The following is a 19,435-nucleotide window of genomic DNA, read 5'->3' as shown; positions in this document are numbered from 1 at the left end:
ATGACCTAGATATACATAATGTTCAACATTTTCTATGGTATGATTTTGTATTGTTATATTTGTCTGGTCTCGGCTCAGTATTTTTGTTTTACTGTAGTTCATTTTTAAGCCTATCGCTCCTGAAACTGCATTTAATTGTGTAACACATCATTTAGTTCTTGGATGTTATCGGCTATTAAAACTATGTATTTTCTTAAAAATGTATTCTAGAGCAAGGGTAAATAGTTTGGGAGAGACGGTGTCTCCTTGTCTTACTCCTCGTTGTAGTCTTATGGGATTAGTTTTTGTGCTTTCGTCCAGCTTTATCCGCATGGTGCCATTTTCATATATGTTTTTACTTATGTTACTGTATCTTGAATCTATACGTGCATTTTCTAGAGATTTAAGAACTGCCCATAATTCGATGGAATCGAATGCTTTATGAAAATCGAAGAACACCATATGAATTGGAACATTATACTCTGTGCATTTTTCTATCAGTGTTCTTACGGTGTGCAAGTGGTCTATGGTACTAAAATGTTTTCTGAATCCAGCCTGCTCCATCTTATGTGTTAGGCGGTTGGTTATGATTTTAGTTAGTAATTTATACATATGTGATAGCAAGGATATTGGTCGGTAATTCTCGATGTTTGCTTTGTCTCCTTTCTTGAATAGTAGAATGACTTCGGAGTTGTACCATTCTTGAGGAATCTTTCCTTCATCAATTACTTTATTAAATAAAATATTTAATACCTGTTCTATTTTTCTTCCACCAATTTTCAACATCTCAACTGTAATTTTATCGTCTTCCGGACATGTATTCGTTTTTAGTTTATTTAGTGCCATTCTTATTTCATAGTCGGTTATGTCCGGTATTCCTTCTGAGCCGGTGTTAATTATTGTTCGTTCAGTACGTCGTTGTTGTGGTTGTGTATTTACCGACTATAATTTATAATAGTGTAGTGTAGAATTTTTCAACGGCCTCGCTTATTTCCTTTCTGTCTCGGACGGTGACGTTTTTCTCATTTTTTATTTCTATGATTTTTGTTAGGCCGCCTTTTTGCTTTCAGTACTTTCATATTGCAGTTATCTTGTATTATATTTTTTATTAGATTGTTAGTATAGTTTCTATGATCGTTCCTAATTTCTTTCTTCACGTTTTTGTTTAAACTTTTGAAGCTGTCCGAAGTTCGATCTGTTCTGTTTCGTCTTTCTTGGATAAGTTTAATTGTATTAGGTTGGAGTTTAGATGTTTTGGCTGTTTTCGTGTTTGAGCATATTTTCTTAACCGATTCAGCTTGTACTTTCGGTAAACTCAACCTAACATAATATTTAATATATAATTCTATATAATTCCATGAAGTATTTATTTCCTAGTACAATTATTTCACATTTTTAAGTTTTATTATATTCTGACGGAAACCTTTTATGCTGTACATATAGCTTCATAATATATTGATTGCCCAGTGGAAATTGAATAAATGATATTGCGTAGTAAATACCGCAGAAAATCCACTAATAATATACCACAACCAAACATTTTTACTGATAATGTGCATCTGTATGAAGTAATATAATATTCATGCATTATTTAGTGATATTTATGGTTAAAATCAATATAATTTATTACCGTTGGCAAATGATTTTTATTATATATCATAAAAACAAAATGTAGTAGAAATATACAGTACAGTTCCAACCGTGGATCTTTAGTCGTGGGTTATACAGGGTGAGTCATAACTATTGGGACATAGACTAAGGACAGGTTATTTTTACCAAAATATGGCTATTGGGCCAAATATGCCTTAATAAAATGTTGCTGAGAAAAAAGATACAGGATGTTAAAGTTAATTTTTGTTTTTCGTTTTTTGCTAATAGTTTCCCTGTATATTTATAAATTGCTATCAAAATTGGCACAGAAGCATTATCTTAGACAAGAAATAGTATTTTATTTACAATTTTACGTTTTGTCATAGAGGGCGCCACGTGGATCATTCCTAATGATCAAATTGAGTCTAAACTTTTTCTGATGAAATTTTTTAGTAATTTTTATTAGAAAATATGACGTAAACATCATTTTTTCGTAAAATTGGTACTCTTGTTTAAACATGATAATTTCAACCGTTTTCGATAAAAACGCAGTCGAACTGCTTAGAGTCTTAAAAAACGATTTCAAATATTATTTCATTTATGAAAAGTATGCTTTGGACTGTCAGATAATTGTTGTTGGTAAATGTCATTTGTTCAGAGTAAATTATTTTTGATGTGACAGTGTAGTGTAATGTTGCATTTTTTTAAATTAATCATTACTTTTTTTGATTGAAATGCCTCGTCACAATCATTTTACTAATGAAGAAATGCGAGATATGATTTGCGTATACGCACAAGAAAATTTTTGCGGTCGCTCGGTAGCCAGAAGGTATGGAATGTTATACGCAAACAGAAGGCAACCAAATCACAAAACTTTTGCAAGATTATATCGTAGTTTAGGTGAAACTGGGTCATTTCACACTAAAAATCGGGGTGGTCGACCGAAACAAATCACACCTAATCAAGAAGATGAACTTTTGGTTCGAGTAGATGAAAATCCTGAAATAAGTTCACGACATCTATCAGTAGCAACAGGAGTAAGTCAGTCGTCTATTGTTAGAATTCTAAAAAAAGAGAACCTCCATCCTTATCACTTCACTCCTGTTCAAAATTTACTTCCAACATATCTTCCACGACGGTTACAGTTTTGCCAACGTATTCTGAATAAACATCGCAATGACAGACACTTTATTAAGAATATTATGTTCACCGACGAAGCAACTTTTACCAGACGAGGGGTTTTTAATTGGCGAAATAGTCATTATTGGGAAGAAGAAAACCCGCATGCTATTAAAGCTAGACATTTTCAGCATGAATTTAAATTGAGTATTTGGTGTGGCATTATAGGCGACCAACTACTAGGGCCTTATGTTCTTCCTCCGAATTTAAATGGAGATTCTTATTTATTCTTTTTGGAAAATACTCTTAGTGATATTTTAGATGATCTGTCACTGGATGTAAGAAGAAAAATGTGGTTTATGCAGGATGGAGCGCCACCTCATTTTTCATTAGCTGTTAGAAATCATCTTAATGACGTATTTCCTCAACGATGGATTGGCAGAGGCAGTGATTTTCAATGGCCAACAAGAAGTCCTGAGTACAACCCGCTAGATTTTTATTTTTGGGGACATATGAAGTCCTTAGTTTATGCCAATGAAATTAATACACGAGACGAACTTTGGAGATACATTCAAAATGCAGCTAATCTTATAAGGGGACAGAATAATATTTTTTTTAACGTCCGAAAATCCTTTATAAAAAGAATTAGAACAGGCATAGAAATCGGAGGAGACCATGTAGAACATTTTGTTTGAGTTTTTGTGAGTTGTTTTAAGTTAATGTGTGTTTAGTTTTGATTTATCGTCAAAACGGACACCTTACGTTAGTTGCAACTTTGTTTATTAGTTTGGTGTTTGATAGTGGGATTGTAAATAAAATACTATTTATTGTCTAAGATTATGCCTCTGTGCCAATTTTGATAGCAATTTATAAATATACAGGGAAACTATTAGCAAAAAACGAAAAACAAAAATTAACTTTAACACCCTGTATCTTTTTTCTTAGCAACATTTTATTAAGGCATATTTGGCCCAATAGGGCCAAGGATCTTTCTATGTTCTCGAATGGCATCTGAGGGTTATTTATACGTTCAACCAGGCTAATTAGAATTAAGGGTGATATAAACACTCTTAATTGATGTTTGAAGAAACAATGTACAGCAATGTTCATAATAGTAGTTTGTTCTTATGGGAAAATCGTAATTTTTATTTTAATTACACCAGAACTAATTAAGTTTTGAGAGGAGTTATGTAAAATCGCCCTCAAGTGGAGTAGTTTAAGAAGGGAATGTACAAATGGTCATGGAAAAGTATGCAAACTCTAACCCAAACACAATTTATAACAGAGGAGGCTGAAAGTACCTACTGTATTCGAAGGCGAAGCCAGGGCCATAAGAACTGTATACATAATATTTTGGTACAGACGGACCAAAATTTTAAATTTAAGAAAATTAAATAATTACAAATTACCATGTTAATATTCAACGTTCGATAGAAGACGAAAGAAGAAGTGTTGATATTGTCTTTCTTTTTGTATTACGATCATCTCACATCTGTTTTTTGTGAGTCAAATATTTACAAATAGTGGCGCAAATTTCTTGTGAAATAGTGTCCTTTTGTAGTGCCCATTTCTTTGTGAACTAGTGTTCTTTCCTTTTCTTTTTTGTCTATATCTTCCTTAACGACCCCTCTTATTGTCTACAACGACTGATCAAAGGCGCCTTCGAGACCCAAAATGTATCAGTGTCCTGAGCCTACTTATTACTTAATTTGAATATATGCCAAATATGACAGACATCATGTACTGTAGGTTATTTGTGTTATTTAATTTAATAATTTTAATTACTCGTATGCACAATTATCCTTTGTATATAAACAAATTTATTACTTTTTCCAGATTATGGTTCGCGTCGTAGCCTTATTTTTAATATTTGTACATGCTACCAATTGCTATAGACTTCCAAAGGATGTTATACCCGAGAACTATAAATTAGAAATTATTTCCTACTTAGGAGCACCAAAAGATAGCTTTAATTTTGATGGTAAAGTATGGATAACTGTAAGTAATTTACGATTGTTAATATCTCTTTAACTCTAAAACCTCTCTGTTATTCAGTCTGGTCTATGTCATAATATCTTTCTTTAAACAATGTTAGTATTTTCACAAAAGCCTTTCATTAAGTAAAACTGAAGAAACTATTGCGGTAATGAGATCAAATTAGAATAGCTAAATTTTATGAATATACAGTCAAAAATTAATAACATTAACACCTAGTAAAACACCAAAGAAAAACTAATTAAGCGATTAGGTGCTAGGCCAGATTTTAAACTATATAATTCATACAAATAGGTCAAAAAGGCATCAAATCACGTTGTCATATATGTATTTTATGAAATAGTTTAAGTAAAAAACGATCTATAACTCTGACAAGAAAATAAGGAGGGTGATTCATTGTCAAGAACCGATTTTAATACTGCCAACTGTTGGAGTATTATACAATTTCAACTGCGTGGCTATTTGCCACACATATCATTGAAAAATGATTCAGGTTATCTAAAAACTGTTATCGACAAGGAAGTATGTGCCCTGACGGCAAAGATCGAATTAACATCAAATTTTTACTATTACATTTTTGTTAATTACTGAAAATTAAATGGTCTGGATAATGTATTAGTGGGAAGTGCATAGCCAGTAAATGATCAATCGGTAAAAATGTTATTTAGAACAGGCGAACAGTTTTTGCAATCAATGTTTATCGTTGTTGTTATAGTATCGGCTGTTAAATTTCTGTTCGATTGCTTTGTCTTAATAGTTTTCTTAATATTAGGTTAAAGTAAGATGATTTGCATGATGTTCCATCAGTTTTTCGTTAAAATGGACTTAACCAGTGGTATAAGTTCACGACATCCACGTTCTGTAGGTCTTCTACAGAAAAAAAAATAAAGTAAAGTAAAAAAAAAATGTAAGTAAAAAGTTTAATGTTTAATATACATATTTTTATCATTGTACATAATATATTTTTTATCCAAAACGATTAGGAATGAATGTACTATATTTGTGCTAAATATGCTAGGTATGATGGCAATCATTTGAAATCACAGAATATAAATTAATTTTTATTGTAGGATTATCTATTCAACTATTAATCTTTTAAAAATACATAAAAGGCTTATTTGCGACTAGAATAAAATCGTTGATCAGATAGCCAAGCAGACCAGACTTCACTGTAAATGATCTAGTTAATCAATTGTTCAAATCCTTGCCAGAAATCAAAAAGAGATACTTAACAGTATAAAGTCTAAATAGTCGGCCACTTAGCCTAGAATACGCTGGTGTATTGGATATACCTATGGATGAGCAGTACGACAAGAGATAGGGATTTGCAGCTTAGTGTTACTCACTCCACATCCCATCCCTATTGTCGAGTGTTTACAATTAAAAAACCAGAATATAAATAGTTATAAATAAAAACTAACAATCGTTGTATTTGATATTTGGCAATTAATTAGTTAAACAAATTATTTAAAAAACAAACGTGGTCTACCTATTTTCCTTTTATTAAATAAACGTGTCAAATAAATTCAAATTTGAATACAAGACATTACACTGATACGGAGTAAATAATTATGAATTCGGATAAGTTGTGCTGACCAAATATTAATTTGCTAAAACGTATCGTGAATGCGTCCATTGTTACATCTGGCTCATTATAAAAGACCGCATAATATCCATTAAAATGTACGAAGAGCTATGAACTATGAAAATGTTGTGAATCAGTATTATTTTGATTTTCTTATTAGTAAACGGCGTATTTTAGTTACACCTCGTACAATTCGGATATCGTATTACATTTATTAATCACCCTCCCTAATTTCTTGTCAGTAGAGAGTCTCATAGTAAGGAGAAGCAAAACTGAATTAAAAAATAATATAGCAACGTCGACAAACTTATGAAGGATTTAAGCCCTAATTGCATGTCTCTCTAACATCTTAACATAAAGCAAGTGAAGTAAAAATTCTTAACAATGTAAAAATGTTTAAATAGTTTCGGCTTTCACGCCTTCTGATTGCAAGAAAAACGGTTTTGGGAGAGTTGTTAGTATCACCTTGCATTTCTCTTTTAATGGTGTATGTTATAACCTATAACGATAACTTATTTTATTATTACACTAATCTTGACATCTTCACGGCAAGTTGCACAAATTTATTTCTTACATCAATTTTTGTTGTAATCACTTCATATAGGGAAGATTCGGGCAAATTGTTTCTTTCAATATATTAGCATACCAGAATAAAGTTGATATTTATTTTAGTTGAACTTGGTCTTCTGCTGAAGTAAGATCTTCTATTTCTGTTAGGGTTGGTTCGTCACAGAATATTGAGGAAGCGCGGAAAAGCTCTATAGTATTTATTTAAAACCTTTTCAGGATTCCTTCTTCCAGGTATTTTCCCTGGTATTATTAGTGTTAATGCTTCATATCTGTTTTCATTTCTCATTACGTGGCCTAAATATTTGAGCTTGCGAACAGTTCTTAATACGATACATGATCCTTCTGGAGAATCCTGAGTATCATTATCCTGAATATTACATCAACATTTAAACATATTTATGGATTAGTAACTATAAGATAATCTTTGGAGCAGAAGATTGCCTATATATTGGGGAAAACTGGATGTTTTGCATTGTACCCTGAAAGTAACATTCATAAGAACTTTCCATTTTAAACGATACACTAACATTTGTTTACCAACAGTTTTGCTAAAGTTGAGAAATCTGACAAGTATGTGTCAATCTCTACCACGACACTCCTAGCTTAGAATAGAAAATATTAAAAATCACCACTATCTTATGTCGAGTCACAAAACAAGTTAATTCGCCCCAAACTTCCCTACTGACAATAATATACTTATATTATGACTAATACGTTTGACCTCGCACAATTTTAACGTAATTATCGGTTTGTCTATAAAAATTGACACTCTTTTTATGTGATATGAATTTATATGCTTGCAGAACATTGACCTTCACAGTTTTATCCTTAACCCACTGAAACTTTTGTGAAAAATCTTTATTGGCTTATTAGGTTTGTAAATATTTTTGTGTAGGTGAAGAAATCGACGACAAGAATATTGATTCTGTTTTGCACTGGTGGTTAAGGTAAAGGTTTTTAGCAGAGGTCGTTTCACTAAGGTCGTTACTATCAATCTTCACTGTGGGTCTTTAATACGAACGGGATATCTTTTAATATTAGTATGACCTTAGAAGAAGCACAATGAAAGAACACACCTTTAATCTAAATTACCTGGCCCTCCAGGTTTGGGGCTTTAATCGCAGGACTGGCAAATAGACAACCACAAAAAGCAACCACCTAAATCGGAAAAATACTAACGAAAACGAAAATGAAAAACTTTAACGAATATTGGTAGCAGAAACTGAAAAGGAATTTGAGATAAAACGGGAGATATTGTAAACGACATTATTAGATGAATTGATACTTTGCTTATTATCAGCAAGTTCACTCTAAGCAGAATCTTTGAAGAATCTTCCTGCTCGATGAAAGAAAAGGCTCCTAAAAACATAAAAAAGGGTTAGAGAGTTAGTTAAGAAAAATAAACAAAATGGCTTAGGAAAAAAATTTTAATATTTATTGCTGTCTCACCAGAAACAGTTACAAATATAGATAATAATAATCATCATCATCAGTAGCTCGACAACCCTTTCTGGGTCCTGGCTTGTTCTAGGATTTTCCGCCATTCTGTTCTGTTCTTTGCTTTGTTTTTCCAGTTGGTAATCTTAAGTGTTTTCAGATCTTGTTCCACTTGTTCCATGTATCTAAGTTTGGGTCTTCCCTTTGACCTTCTTCCTACTGGTGTTTGCCTCATAATATGTTTTGGTGTTTCAGTCTCCAATATTCGTTCAACATGGCCCATCCAGCGCAGACGTCCGATCTTTATGGATGTTATGATCTCGGTTTCATTGTATGCTGTGTATAGTTCAAAGTTATATCTTCTGCGCCATATGTCATTTTCCTTTACCCCCTTATATATGTGTCTAAGGATTTTTCGTTCAAATGTGCCTAATAGGTTTTCATCGCTTTTCGACAGTGTCCATGTCTCTAATCCATATACAAGGACCGGTTTTATCAGAGTCTTGTATATTTTGCATTTGGTTTTTCTTGTGATGTTGTTAGATCTTAGATGTTTAATTAGTCCATTATATGTTTTATTAGCGGTATGTATTCTTCTCTTAACTTCTTCACTGACATTTTTATCTGCGTAACTAGTGAACCTAGGTATGTACAATTTTTCAGGCTTTCGATGTTATAGTCTCCTATTGTCAGATTCTGTAGGTTTCTTTGGCCTGTCGATTTACTGGCCTTCATGTATTTGGTTTTTATTTCATTAATGTTTAGGCCACTGTTTTGTGCCGCTCTTTCTATCGAATTAAATGCTTCTATCATCTCTCTTTCGCTTCTAGCTATGATATCAACATCATCTGCAAATGCCAATATTTATACACTTTTTCTTATTATTGTTTCTCTGGTGTTGACTTTTGATTCCCTAATTATTTTCTCTAATGTGATGTTGAATAGACACAAAGGCGAATGGAGAGATCAATGCTGGGCCTGACCTTGAAAGATCGCGTGAGACATGAGGAGATACGCCGACGAACTGGCGTAGACGATATTATACTGCGAATCAATAAACAAAAGTGGAGGTGGGCTGGACATGTTGCTAGAATGGAAGACGGAAGATGGACGAAGAGATTATTGGAGTGGAGACCAAGAGCCGACAAGCGAAGTCGATTCAGACCACCCACCCGATGAACCGACGACCTAAGGAGAATAGAAACAAACTGGATTGCAGCAGCTAGAGATAGAGAGAACTGGAGACTTTTGGAGGAGGCCTATATCCAACAATGGATGTGAAAATGGGGCTGAATGATGATGATGATGATGTTGAATAGAATACAGGATAGGGCATCTCCCTGTCGTAGGCCCGTTCTCACATGAATTGTATCTGTTAGTTCGTTTTGAATTCGAATTTTGCTTTGTACTTTAAGTGTTTCTTTTATGATATCAATGAGTTGAGTTGGAATATTAAACTCTTTCAGTGCATGGATCAGAAATTCTCGATGGATGCTATCATAGGCACTCTCAAAGTCAATGAAAAAATGATGTGTGTCTATATTAAATTCACTAGTCTTTTCCAAGATTTGCCTCAAGACGAAGATCTGATATATTGTGGACTTCTGCCTGCGGAAATCACATTGATATCCCCCAACTATTTGTTCCGCATATGGTCTCAATCGGTCATACACAATATTTGACAGTATTTTATATGCTACAGTCAGTAGCGTTATTGCCCGGTAGTTTTTACATTGAAGCTGATCTCCCTTTTTATGTAGTGGAATAATTACTCCGGTATTCCAGTCTTATGGCAGTTGTTTATTATTCCATATGTTCACTATTAGTTCGTGTATCGCATTCAATAGGGAGTCTCCACCTTCCTTTATTGGAAACACGAGGAAGAAGCCTATGTTCAGCAGTGAACTTTGGATTCTTGATGATAATGATGATGACGACTGTTTGGTTTTACGATTAGTAGCTTAAGTACTCTAAAGTTCACTGAAGATGGACTGATAAGTCTGAAAACGTTCTGATCTTTGTTATAATCCATTTGGATTTTTAATTTAATTTTTAATTAAATACTATACCGCTTACAACAGAAGTTTTGTCTTCGATGTTTGAGTTTTTTAATTAATAGGGTATACAGCCAACTTCCGGAAACTATCCCATTTTAAGTTTATGCTAAACAATTAACATTATAAAATAGGCTTTAGGAAAGCTTTTTTTCGAAACTTCATTGGGGCTTTGTTTATAAAGATTAAGAAATTTTTAAATATAAAGATAGTTTTGAATTATTTGAACAAATTACTCAGTTAAATAAACAATTCACAAATTAACTTATTCCATTTAAAGTACACCCGTTGTACAAACATAAGCTTTAAAACAAATTAGTCAATTTGAGTACCATTTTAATTTCAGGTAGCATGCAAGCATCCCACGCAGAATATAACTCTGCATTCCAAACACTTGGACATCAAAGATGAAGACGTTATCTTGAAAGACATAACAAGTAACGACTCTAAGACCGTAAAAATATCAAACGTTGAATTTAAAGAAGAGTTCGAGTTTTTAATTTTAAGTTTAGAAGAAAATTTGAAAACCGATCACAAATATGAAATTTATATTGGTTTTGCGGGTAAAATGGATGACGGACTTGCAGGTAAGTCTTTGTTTTGTCAGTGTTTTCTATCATATAACAAATATCTTGCTTTGGTCTATGATGATGCTCTCCGTTGCAGTATTTCCCCAATTTATGCTACAGCTTTGTACCATGTGGTCCAATGGGTGTTCTGTTCGCAGTGTGGTGGACGAATTTGATTCCACTTGTTCGGTAAATAATCAACCAGCCTCCATACCTCGACAAAATAGAAGAAATACCAAAACATGGCCGTTGTTCGTGAGAGTGTGCAGGAGAATCTGAGATAGTCAATTTAATGTAGCTCACAAAATCTCGGTCTTTCACAGACTATAACTTGGCGAATTTTGCTTCGTGTCTTTTGCCTGCATCCGTACAAAATTCTACTGACCAAGAACTCCAGATGAACGACCATATATAACGACGTGTTATCGCTGAATGAGCTCTTGAGCAGTTGGAAGCTGACACTGCTTTTCATCTAAAAATCATCTTTAGCGATGAGGCCCATTTTTAGATGAATGGGTACAACAAACAGAATTTTCAGACAGACGGACAATCCAGATGAGGTCCAAAAGTGTCCAATGCATCCCAGAACAATCACTATTCGGTGCAGCCACATTTCCCTATTGCTCCCCAGTGTCTCCTCTAGCTTAATTGATTTTCTGTCAAATTCTCCGTTCAATAAACTGTTTTTTCTGTACTGTAAAGTAAATACTGTAAAGTATTTTTTCCTTTTTGGTGACCGAACGAATAGTTCTGAGGATCTGCGTTTGACCTGTTATTTTGCCAATTTTTATATAGTTTTCTACTATTTTTTTCAAGTATTTCAATTGCATTATCTCTAATAACAGTAACCATTTTTCTACAGATTGTATTGGAAATCCCTTTTATCTTTTAACTCATTTTTTCTGCTACTTTTGCTTTAGATAGACCTTCTTGCTCATCTTCTAACATTTATGATTTGCGATTCGACGCCCAGCAAAAGCAATTTATGTTGTTGACTTACTCTCACTAAGTATTATCTTGCAATCCTCACATTCATGTATATTTTCTTTTTCTATTATGAAATAGCTATTAATGATAAATATCACTGCAATTTTTTTGCTATTTTAGGATTTTATAGAAGCAGTTACTACGACAAGAAAGACCGAGCAAAGAAATGGTTGGGCGTTACACAATTTGAGCCCATTTCTGCAAGAATGGCGTTCCCATGTTTCGATGAACCTGAGATGAAAGCTACCTTTGACATAAGCATCGGAAGAAAAGAAGGCTACAAAGCGATCAGTAATATGCCCGTGCTTAGGACTGAACCATTGTAAGTCTAAAAATAAATGTTTGCTGTACATATTTTATGAAATGTATGACTGAAAAGAAAAATTTGGGTATGACAGAAATCCGGATCATCAGACAGTATCGTAAGTGAAAGAAAAAAATTTCAAACGAAATAAAGATTGAAACAAAGTCAGAGTTGCTTTACCTTATTCTCTTTAATATTTATTCAAAAGAAATAATCCAGAAAGCTTTAAAAGAATCGACGAATGATATACAAGTACATGGTATACCTATCAACAATATACGAGATGCAAGTGACAAATGGTTGATAGAGTAGTAGGCATCAGCGAAGAAAATGACTTGGTGGTCACAAAAGTACATCAAGAAAACTGAAGAATAACTCTAGAGTCAATAAATAAAGTCAATTAGTCAAGTAAGTTCAATTTTAGTTGAAGGTGGGCAAAAAGTATATTTGGGCCAGAGTCCGCATCAGCTCTAGGATACGTTTCTACACTTTGACGTGTACCACAAAGTTGGTACACGTTCTTTAAATAAGTAATATCAACATACATTGAATCTACACCCAAATCGAACAGCAATGTTCAATGCTTTGGTTGTTCAATTACACTCAGGTGCAAAAAAACGCAACGGAGATTTTGGTAAAATTCAAAATATTTCAATTTTTATATTTTTAGCCCTTTTTTGATGACTTTTTTAGCACACTGTGTATAAATTTATAAAGTTTAATTTGGTATAGTCAGTTTTTTGATAAAATTTTATAATATGACTTATTGTACGGGGTTAATTAACCCATTAACCGCCAAGGTATGAAATATGTAAATTTTTTATAAAAATAATAGAAGGGTTAGTTATTTATGGTGGTTTAAAGACAAAACTGGATATAATTTTTTTTTAATTTACAGGGTGTTCTTAAAAAAATAATGTTGCGTTTTCGCATCAATGGCGGAATCTGTTAAGAAATTAATGAAATACACTTTTATGGATTATGAGATTTATTTCAAAATTAAAGATACAAAAGTAGTAAAACTAAATAAAATATTTGTAAAAAAACTATAAAACCTAATATTACAATTTATGGAAGCTGTCAAAACATGTAGAGTGTCAATGTACATTGCACTTCTGACACATATATATATATAGTTTGGCTTTTACATTGTCTGCATCTTTTTCTTGACTTTTCAGGGTGGCGTATTACGATGTGGTTCACTTTGTCAGTTCTCATTTCTTTCGGTATTTCTGACTTTGTTGGCCTTCCTCGTCCTTTGTATTTAGGAGCTGATGTACCCTCATCGTCGCTGGCTGATAATGAATTACTTTCTTCTGATTTTATTAGCGCCATAACAATATAAGAGCGAAACTCTAATTGCGATATTGTAGAGTCATTTGCCAATTTATAAATTTTCCATGCATTGACGATTGTACTGTCTATAGTATTTATAAAAAGAGGCCACCACCATTTCTTTCCTCTTACTCTTATACGATAATTGGCTATGCCGTTATCGTGTAAATCAACACCCCCCATATTTTTGTTGTATCCTTTTATTAGAAATGGCTGGTCTACACTTACTTCTTTTCGTTGTTTTCTATCATACCGTTTTACTTGCTGAATTGGATTTATTGGTATATTATTTGACATCATAATAACGATTAAATTATCATTGCATTTAACTACACAAATTTTGGATTTTAAATCATATCTAAAATCGAAAGCACCTCTGCCCCCTTTTTTTTAAATCATTTGAGCTATCTAAAGGACACTTTTGGATTCTGTTTTCCAGCACAGTTCCTGGTTCCTATATATTATTTTCAGTAAGATATTGAAATAGTTTAAAAGACGAAAAAAAATTGTCAAAAAATATTCTGTGTTGAGAAGGAAATTCAAGAACTTTTAATAGATCTATAACATCTGCTCCCAGTCCCATATCACTTTTATGTTCTCGTGCTCCAGCGTATGGACTAAACTGAAACAAATATCCATCTTGAGAACAAAGACACCAAATTTTAAAACCGAAGCGAACAGGCTTCCCTTTGATGAACATTTTAGCGGAGTGGCTACCAAAATAAGGAACCATTTCCTCATCGACTGAAAAATTTTGTGAAAATACACCAAACTGCAGATTTCTTTTGTTTATTTTGTCAAATAATGGGCGCAATTTAGCAAACTTATCTTGTTTGTCAAGTTGAGCATTATCACATACATGTATATATTTTTTTATATTGCGAAACTTATTTTGACTCATGCAATTTTTAATTAATGGTACTCCCTTGTCCTCATCTCTGCTCCAATACATCTCCATTTGTGGCAACGTGTGATACCCTGACAAGATCAAAATAGCAATAAATTTCTTTAAATCAGATACTGTCATTGAAAAATCATGTCGATTGTTGTCCTTGGCATATTTTAAAGTGTATTTTAAAATCATGTCTAATAATTCCTCGTCAAAAAAATTATAAAATACTTCAACTGGTGATTTACCGTAAAGCATGTCCTTTATACGTTGTTTTTGAATGTGCTCCTGCGATTCCGGAAAATTACTGTATACGGGGTCCCTTTTGCTCCAGTTTGGATTATATTGAACAGATTTTGCCCTCTTTGAAGTAGCCTGGCTTGAAGAAGGTTCATTATAATTATCTCTAAATTCATTTGTGTTGTCCTCAGCCATCAATTCGAATGTCCCAGCAGTGTCTTTAGGCTTATCACGGCCTATAAGTAATAAAAAAATAAAAGTTACATAACAGTATCTTATATAATTATACCGGATAATACCTTCCAATAAATCGTCATCTATTTCCTCTTCATCAGTAAGCTCATCGACATCTGGTGGTATTATAACAGCATCAATTTCGGTCTCATTTTGAATTTCTTCAATAGCAGCTTCCAATTCTTGAATAGTAAGAGGTCTATTCCGATCATAATTATTATCTTTCCACTTATTTTTGCCAGAACTCATTATATATGTTTTATCCGCAACAATATAGAGAAACACAATTATTGCTGTATATGCTTATACTAAAACGCTCTAGACAAGACTGAACTAGTCAAATACGGTTACACTCGATTTGTCACGTAGCGTAGGCGGTATTACCTAGAGACAGCACATTCCGCCGTTGATGCGAAAACGCAACAAGAAGTTTGAATGCATGTAACTTTTTCTTGATAAAATTATTTAATTTTTTTGTATGGTTATTGCTAAATCTGTAGTTTATGCTTTATAAAAATCATATAAACCATTATATTATAAGTAAAGTGAAAATTCTACAAGAAGATTATATAGTCATGACGAATCATGTAAAAAACTGCTGAAGAAATTAATTTATAATAGACAAACAATTAATTATATTTGTTCTATAAAATATATTTCAATATCATCAAGCCTTTAGGAATTAAAACATATAAAGAATTTTCTAAAAACAAAATATTTAGTTGTATAAAAAAAATTCCTTTTAAAATGTTGCGTTTTCGCATCAACGGCGCTTAATGGGTTAAAACGTGGTTTTATTATCCTAACTTTGAAACATCCTGTGGAATAATTCCGTTTGCGAATTTTCGTAAAACCTTATTTTTTGGTTGCAACCATGTCTCCTAAGTATTGTGGTTTTTGTTTCATGTCAAAATATGCCTTAGTTCCTTTTTTTGAGTCAAATGAATCTACCACCCACAATTTAGGACTTTTTTAATTATGATTATTTTGGAATTATTTTGTAATACGACGAAGTGGCTTTGGTGATTGTTATTATGTCATATTGACACTAACATTTTGTTTACCTATGATTGATCATGGTTCTTAGTGTCGAAGATTGTGCGAAAGCCGTTGCTCTGGTTGAAGATGGGCGAACTTATAAATATGTGGCTAGAGAACTACACACTCATTGCTCTACCATCCAAAGGGTAGTGGAACGTTTTATACGAACTAGAACAAACAAGCATAAAGCGGGAAGTGGCAGGAAGCGCAAAACTACCACTTTAGATGATCGTTTTATACGAGTCAACGCTTTGCAGGATCGTCATTTAACAGCGATGCAAACAAGAAATCAGCTTCAAGAGGTTCGAGGCAATAATGTAAGTGTATTTACAGTTCGTCGAAGATTACATGAATTTGGTTTGCAAAGTTGCAGACCAGCAACTGAGCCCAAATTACTTCCAGGGCACAGAGTGGCTAGACTAGAATTTTTCAGGGAACATTTACATTGGAATTTAGGACAATGGAGTAATTTTCTTTTTACGGATGAGTGTATGAGATACTGTCTTCACTCATCAGATGGGAGAGAACGAGTATGGTGTCGAACTGGAGAGAGATTTGAGGAGTGCGCTTTCAGTCCTCGCGTTAGCTATGGAGGGGGTTCGGTGATGGTATTAGCAGGAATATCCCGAGAGGCATACACTGAATTGGTATTTATTGAGGGTTCGTTGACTGCACACCGGTATATTGAGGAAATTTTAGCGAATCACATAGTACCCTTTTCTCAATATATCAGCGATGATTTTCTATTAATGCAAGATAATGCGCGAGCCCAGTCTGCAATGCGTGTTACGCAATATATAGAGGAAGTTGGTATTAATAAAATGAACTGGCCAGCGTGTTCGCCAGATCTGAATCCACTAGAGCACGTTTGGGACATAGTTGGTAGAAATATTAGAGGTCGCGAAGTCGCACCAGCCTCAATTAACGAACTTCGCTTGGCTCTAGAAGAGGAAAGGCAAAACATCCAGCAAGATGATATTCAGCATGAACCGTCCAAGCAGTTATAGAGGCTAGGGGAGGCAATACAAAGTAGTAAGTTATTTTTTAGTAGTTTTTCTTTGTTATTTGCGTACATTTGCGTTAAGTTACATTTAAGTTGTTTTTTTATATTTTGTTATTGTTATCATTCTTTAAATGCAGTGCTTTTGGGATGTCGATATGACATTCCTTCGATATCAGTCACCAAAGCCCCCATCGTCGTATTACAAATTAATACAAAAGATTATGGTAATAATAGGAACAGTCGTAAATTGTGGGTGGCAAACACATTTCGGTCCTAAAAATGAACGGTTTTACGAAAATCCGCTAACGGAAATATCCCACAGGGTGTTTCAAAGTTAGGATAAAAAAACGCCTTTCGATTAACCCTGTATAATAAGTCAAATACAAAATTTTATTAAAAAACTCACTATCATAAATTAAAATTTATATATTTTTACATAGTGTGCTAAAAAATCATCAAAATATGGCTAAAAAAAAATTGAAATACTTTGAATTTGATCAAAATTTTCTCTGCATCATTTCTTTTTTTGCATCTTAGTCTAGAAAATGCTTAATTAGTCTTTTAAAGATTGAGGGCAAGAGAGGAGTAGGTCGCAAACAAATGTCGTGGCTGCGAAATATAAAGAACTGGACAGGCGTAACTAACACTGGCGAACTTTTGCATGCCGCAAAAGACAGACGTCTGACCTTAAGATAATTCGCCAACGTACTATAGGTGCACGGCACCATAAGAAGAAGAAGTCTTTTAAAAAATTAAAAAGCGTTTGATTACTGAACCATTGGTGGAAAAACACTATTGCTAATGATTACTTCGTTTATTAAACCCACAAATCGACTATTTCTGTTTTTAGGAAAGAAAAAGACGGCTGGTTTTGGGATCGCTTCGACACCTCAGTACCAATGTCAACATATCTAGTCGCTTGGGTTGTATCAGACTTTGACTATAGAAATGGAACAATGGTAGAAAACAACAACGTTACATTCAGGATCTGGGCTAGAAAGGATGCCGTAAATCAAGTACGAAATATTCGCATACATCATTGAAAAAATGTTATATTCCTCTTGTATTTTAGGTAGATTTTGCTACAGAGGTTGGACCAAAATGTTTGGAGTACTATGAGAAATTCTTTGATATTGAATATCCTCTACCAAAGCAAGACATGATTTCTATTCCTGATTTTAGTGCTGGCGCTATGGAAAACTGGGGATTGATCACTTACAGGGAGAGCTACTTACTTTATGATCCTAAGGTAATATTATTCAATCAACGTAATCTCTTAGGTTTCTAAAATTTAACATAGATTTCTTTAAAATATTTTCTTCTTCGAATTCTTATGGTACTCAAGTAATTTTGCAAGTCAGTTTTTATATACCTGATACTTAAAATAATATTATCTGTGTAGGTATCCTCAAAAACAAGTCAAAATAGAGTTGCTAGCGTCATAGCCCACGAATTGGCCCATCAATGGTTCGGAAACTTGGTTACGATGAAATGGTGGACAGATCTCTGGTTAAACGAAGGTTTTGCAACGTACATGGCTAGTTTGGCTCTCGAAGATCTATTTCCACAATGGAATTCTCTAGAGGAAGAAGATGCTGATAATATATTGGACGTATTCTCTTTTGATGCACTAAGAACTTCTCATCCGGTAAGTATGGGGGTCACAGAGTGAAAAAAAACATTTGATCGTATTAAAATTGTATATTTACCATCATCGGTAATGTTCTACTTGATTCTCGTCCCTTAATCTTTTTTTCCTGGACTTCCTCCAATTTTGTCTTCATTCGTGTGCTTGTAAGAATTTCCTATTGTTGCATGTTATGAGATTTTCTTTTAATTTCTGGTTTAACAGTTTTCGCTGTTAATGGAGCAAAAACGAAAAAGGAATTTGCCTTAGATATAGAATGCTGAACATTTATATTGTTCATATGCAATATTTGTACCACTTCATTGTTTGTGGGGGAATCGTACACACTCCTGAGCACTATTACCCCTTTACGCCATAAATTGAAAACGTCATCACAAACGGACAACTACTGAACAATATAAACCAACACATGCACCAAAATGAACGGAAAACAACATGATTTAAATCAATAATAAGTTTAAATCAACAGAATAAAGAACACGGACTTACCGTCTTAATTTTTGGAGCAGAAAAACTGGAAGAATTCTTGGAATTTTCAAGAATCGGATCTCACTTAGTCCACGTGCAACGGTCGACTGAAGATAATGGCGTCAATCGTTCACCAGATTAGCCAAAAGGTGTAGGACTGGTTGAGTTCGTAAAATCTTCCACGGAATTTGAAATACAATGCAGCGCACGATTATCCGCCGCGCACAATTTCCCTTCTTTCCCTTAAATATGTTTAAATAGCATGATAATACACAATCTCCAATATGAGAGAAACATAAAGAAGCTAAAGAAAAGAAAAACTGATTATTTTGGATAACTTATTAGAAAAACTAAATAAAATTTACGTGGAGTGATTATAAATGAGCCA

The 19,435-nt window shown here is 33.5% G+C and overlaps 1 protein-coding gene across 2 annotated transcripts in view; it reads left to right on the top strand.

The window, feature by feature from the left end:
* LOC140439101 (aminopeptidase N-like) overlaps positions 1–19,435 on the top strand; it is a 55,609-nt gene that overhangs the window by 27,184 nt on the left and 8,990 nt on the right. For both annotated transcript variants that reach the window (XM_072528787.1, XM_072528788.1), the window contains exons 2-7: positions 4,525–4,686; positions 10,676–10,916; positions 12,006–12,207; positions 17,782–17,947; positions 18,004–18,180; positions 18,334–18,579. In XM_072528787.1, coding sequence (XP_072384888.1) covers positions 4,528–4,686; positions 10,676–10,916; positions 12,006–12,207; positions 17,782–17,947; positions 18,004–18,180; positions 18,334–18,579 — 1,191 coding nt within the window. In that variant the 5' untranslated portion in view covers positions 4,525–4,527. The remainder of the gene's footprint in view (positions 1–4,524; positions 4,687–10,675; positions 10,917–12,005; positions 12,208–17,781; positions 17,948–18,003; positions 18,181–18,333; positions 18,580–19,435) is intronic.

This window comes from Diabrotica undecimpunctata, chromosome 4 (assembly GCF_040954645.1).
Source record: "Diabrotica undecimpunctata isolate CICGRU chromosome 4, icDiaUnde3, whole genome shotgun sequence".
In the NCBI taxonomy this organism is placed as follows: Eukaryota; Metazoa; Arthropoda; class Insecta; order Coleoptera; family Chrysomelidae; genus Diabrotica; species Diabrotica undecimpunctata.
The sequence above is the reverse complement of the archived record's forward strand: the minus strand, read 5'-3'. Positions and strand labels throughout refer to the sequence as shown.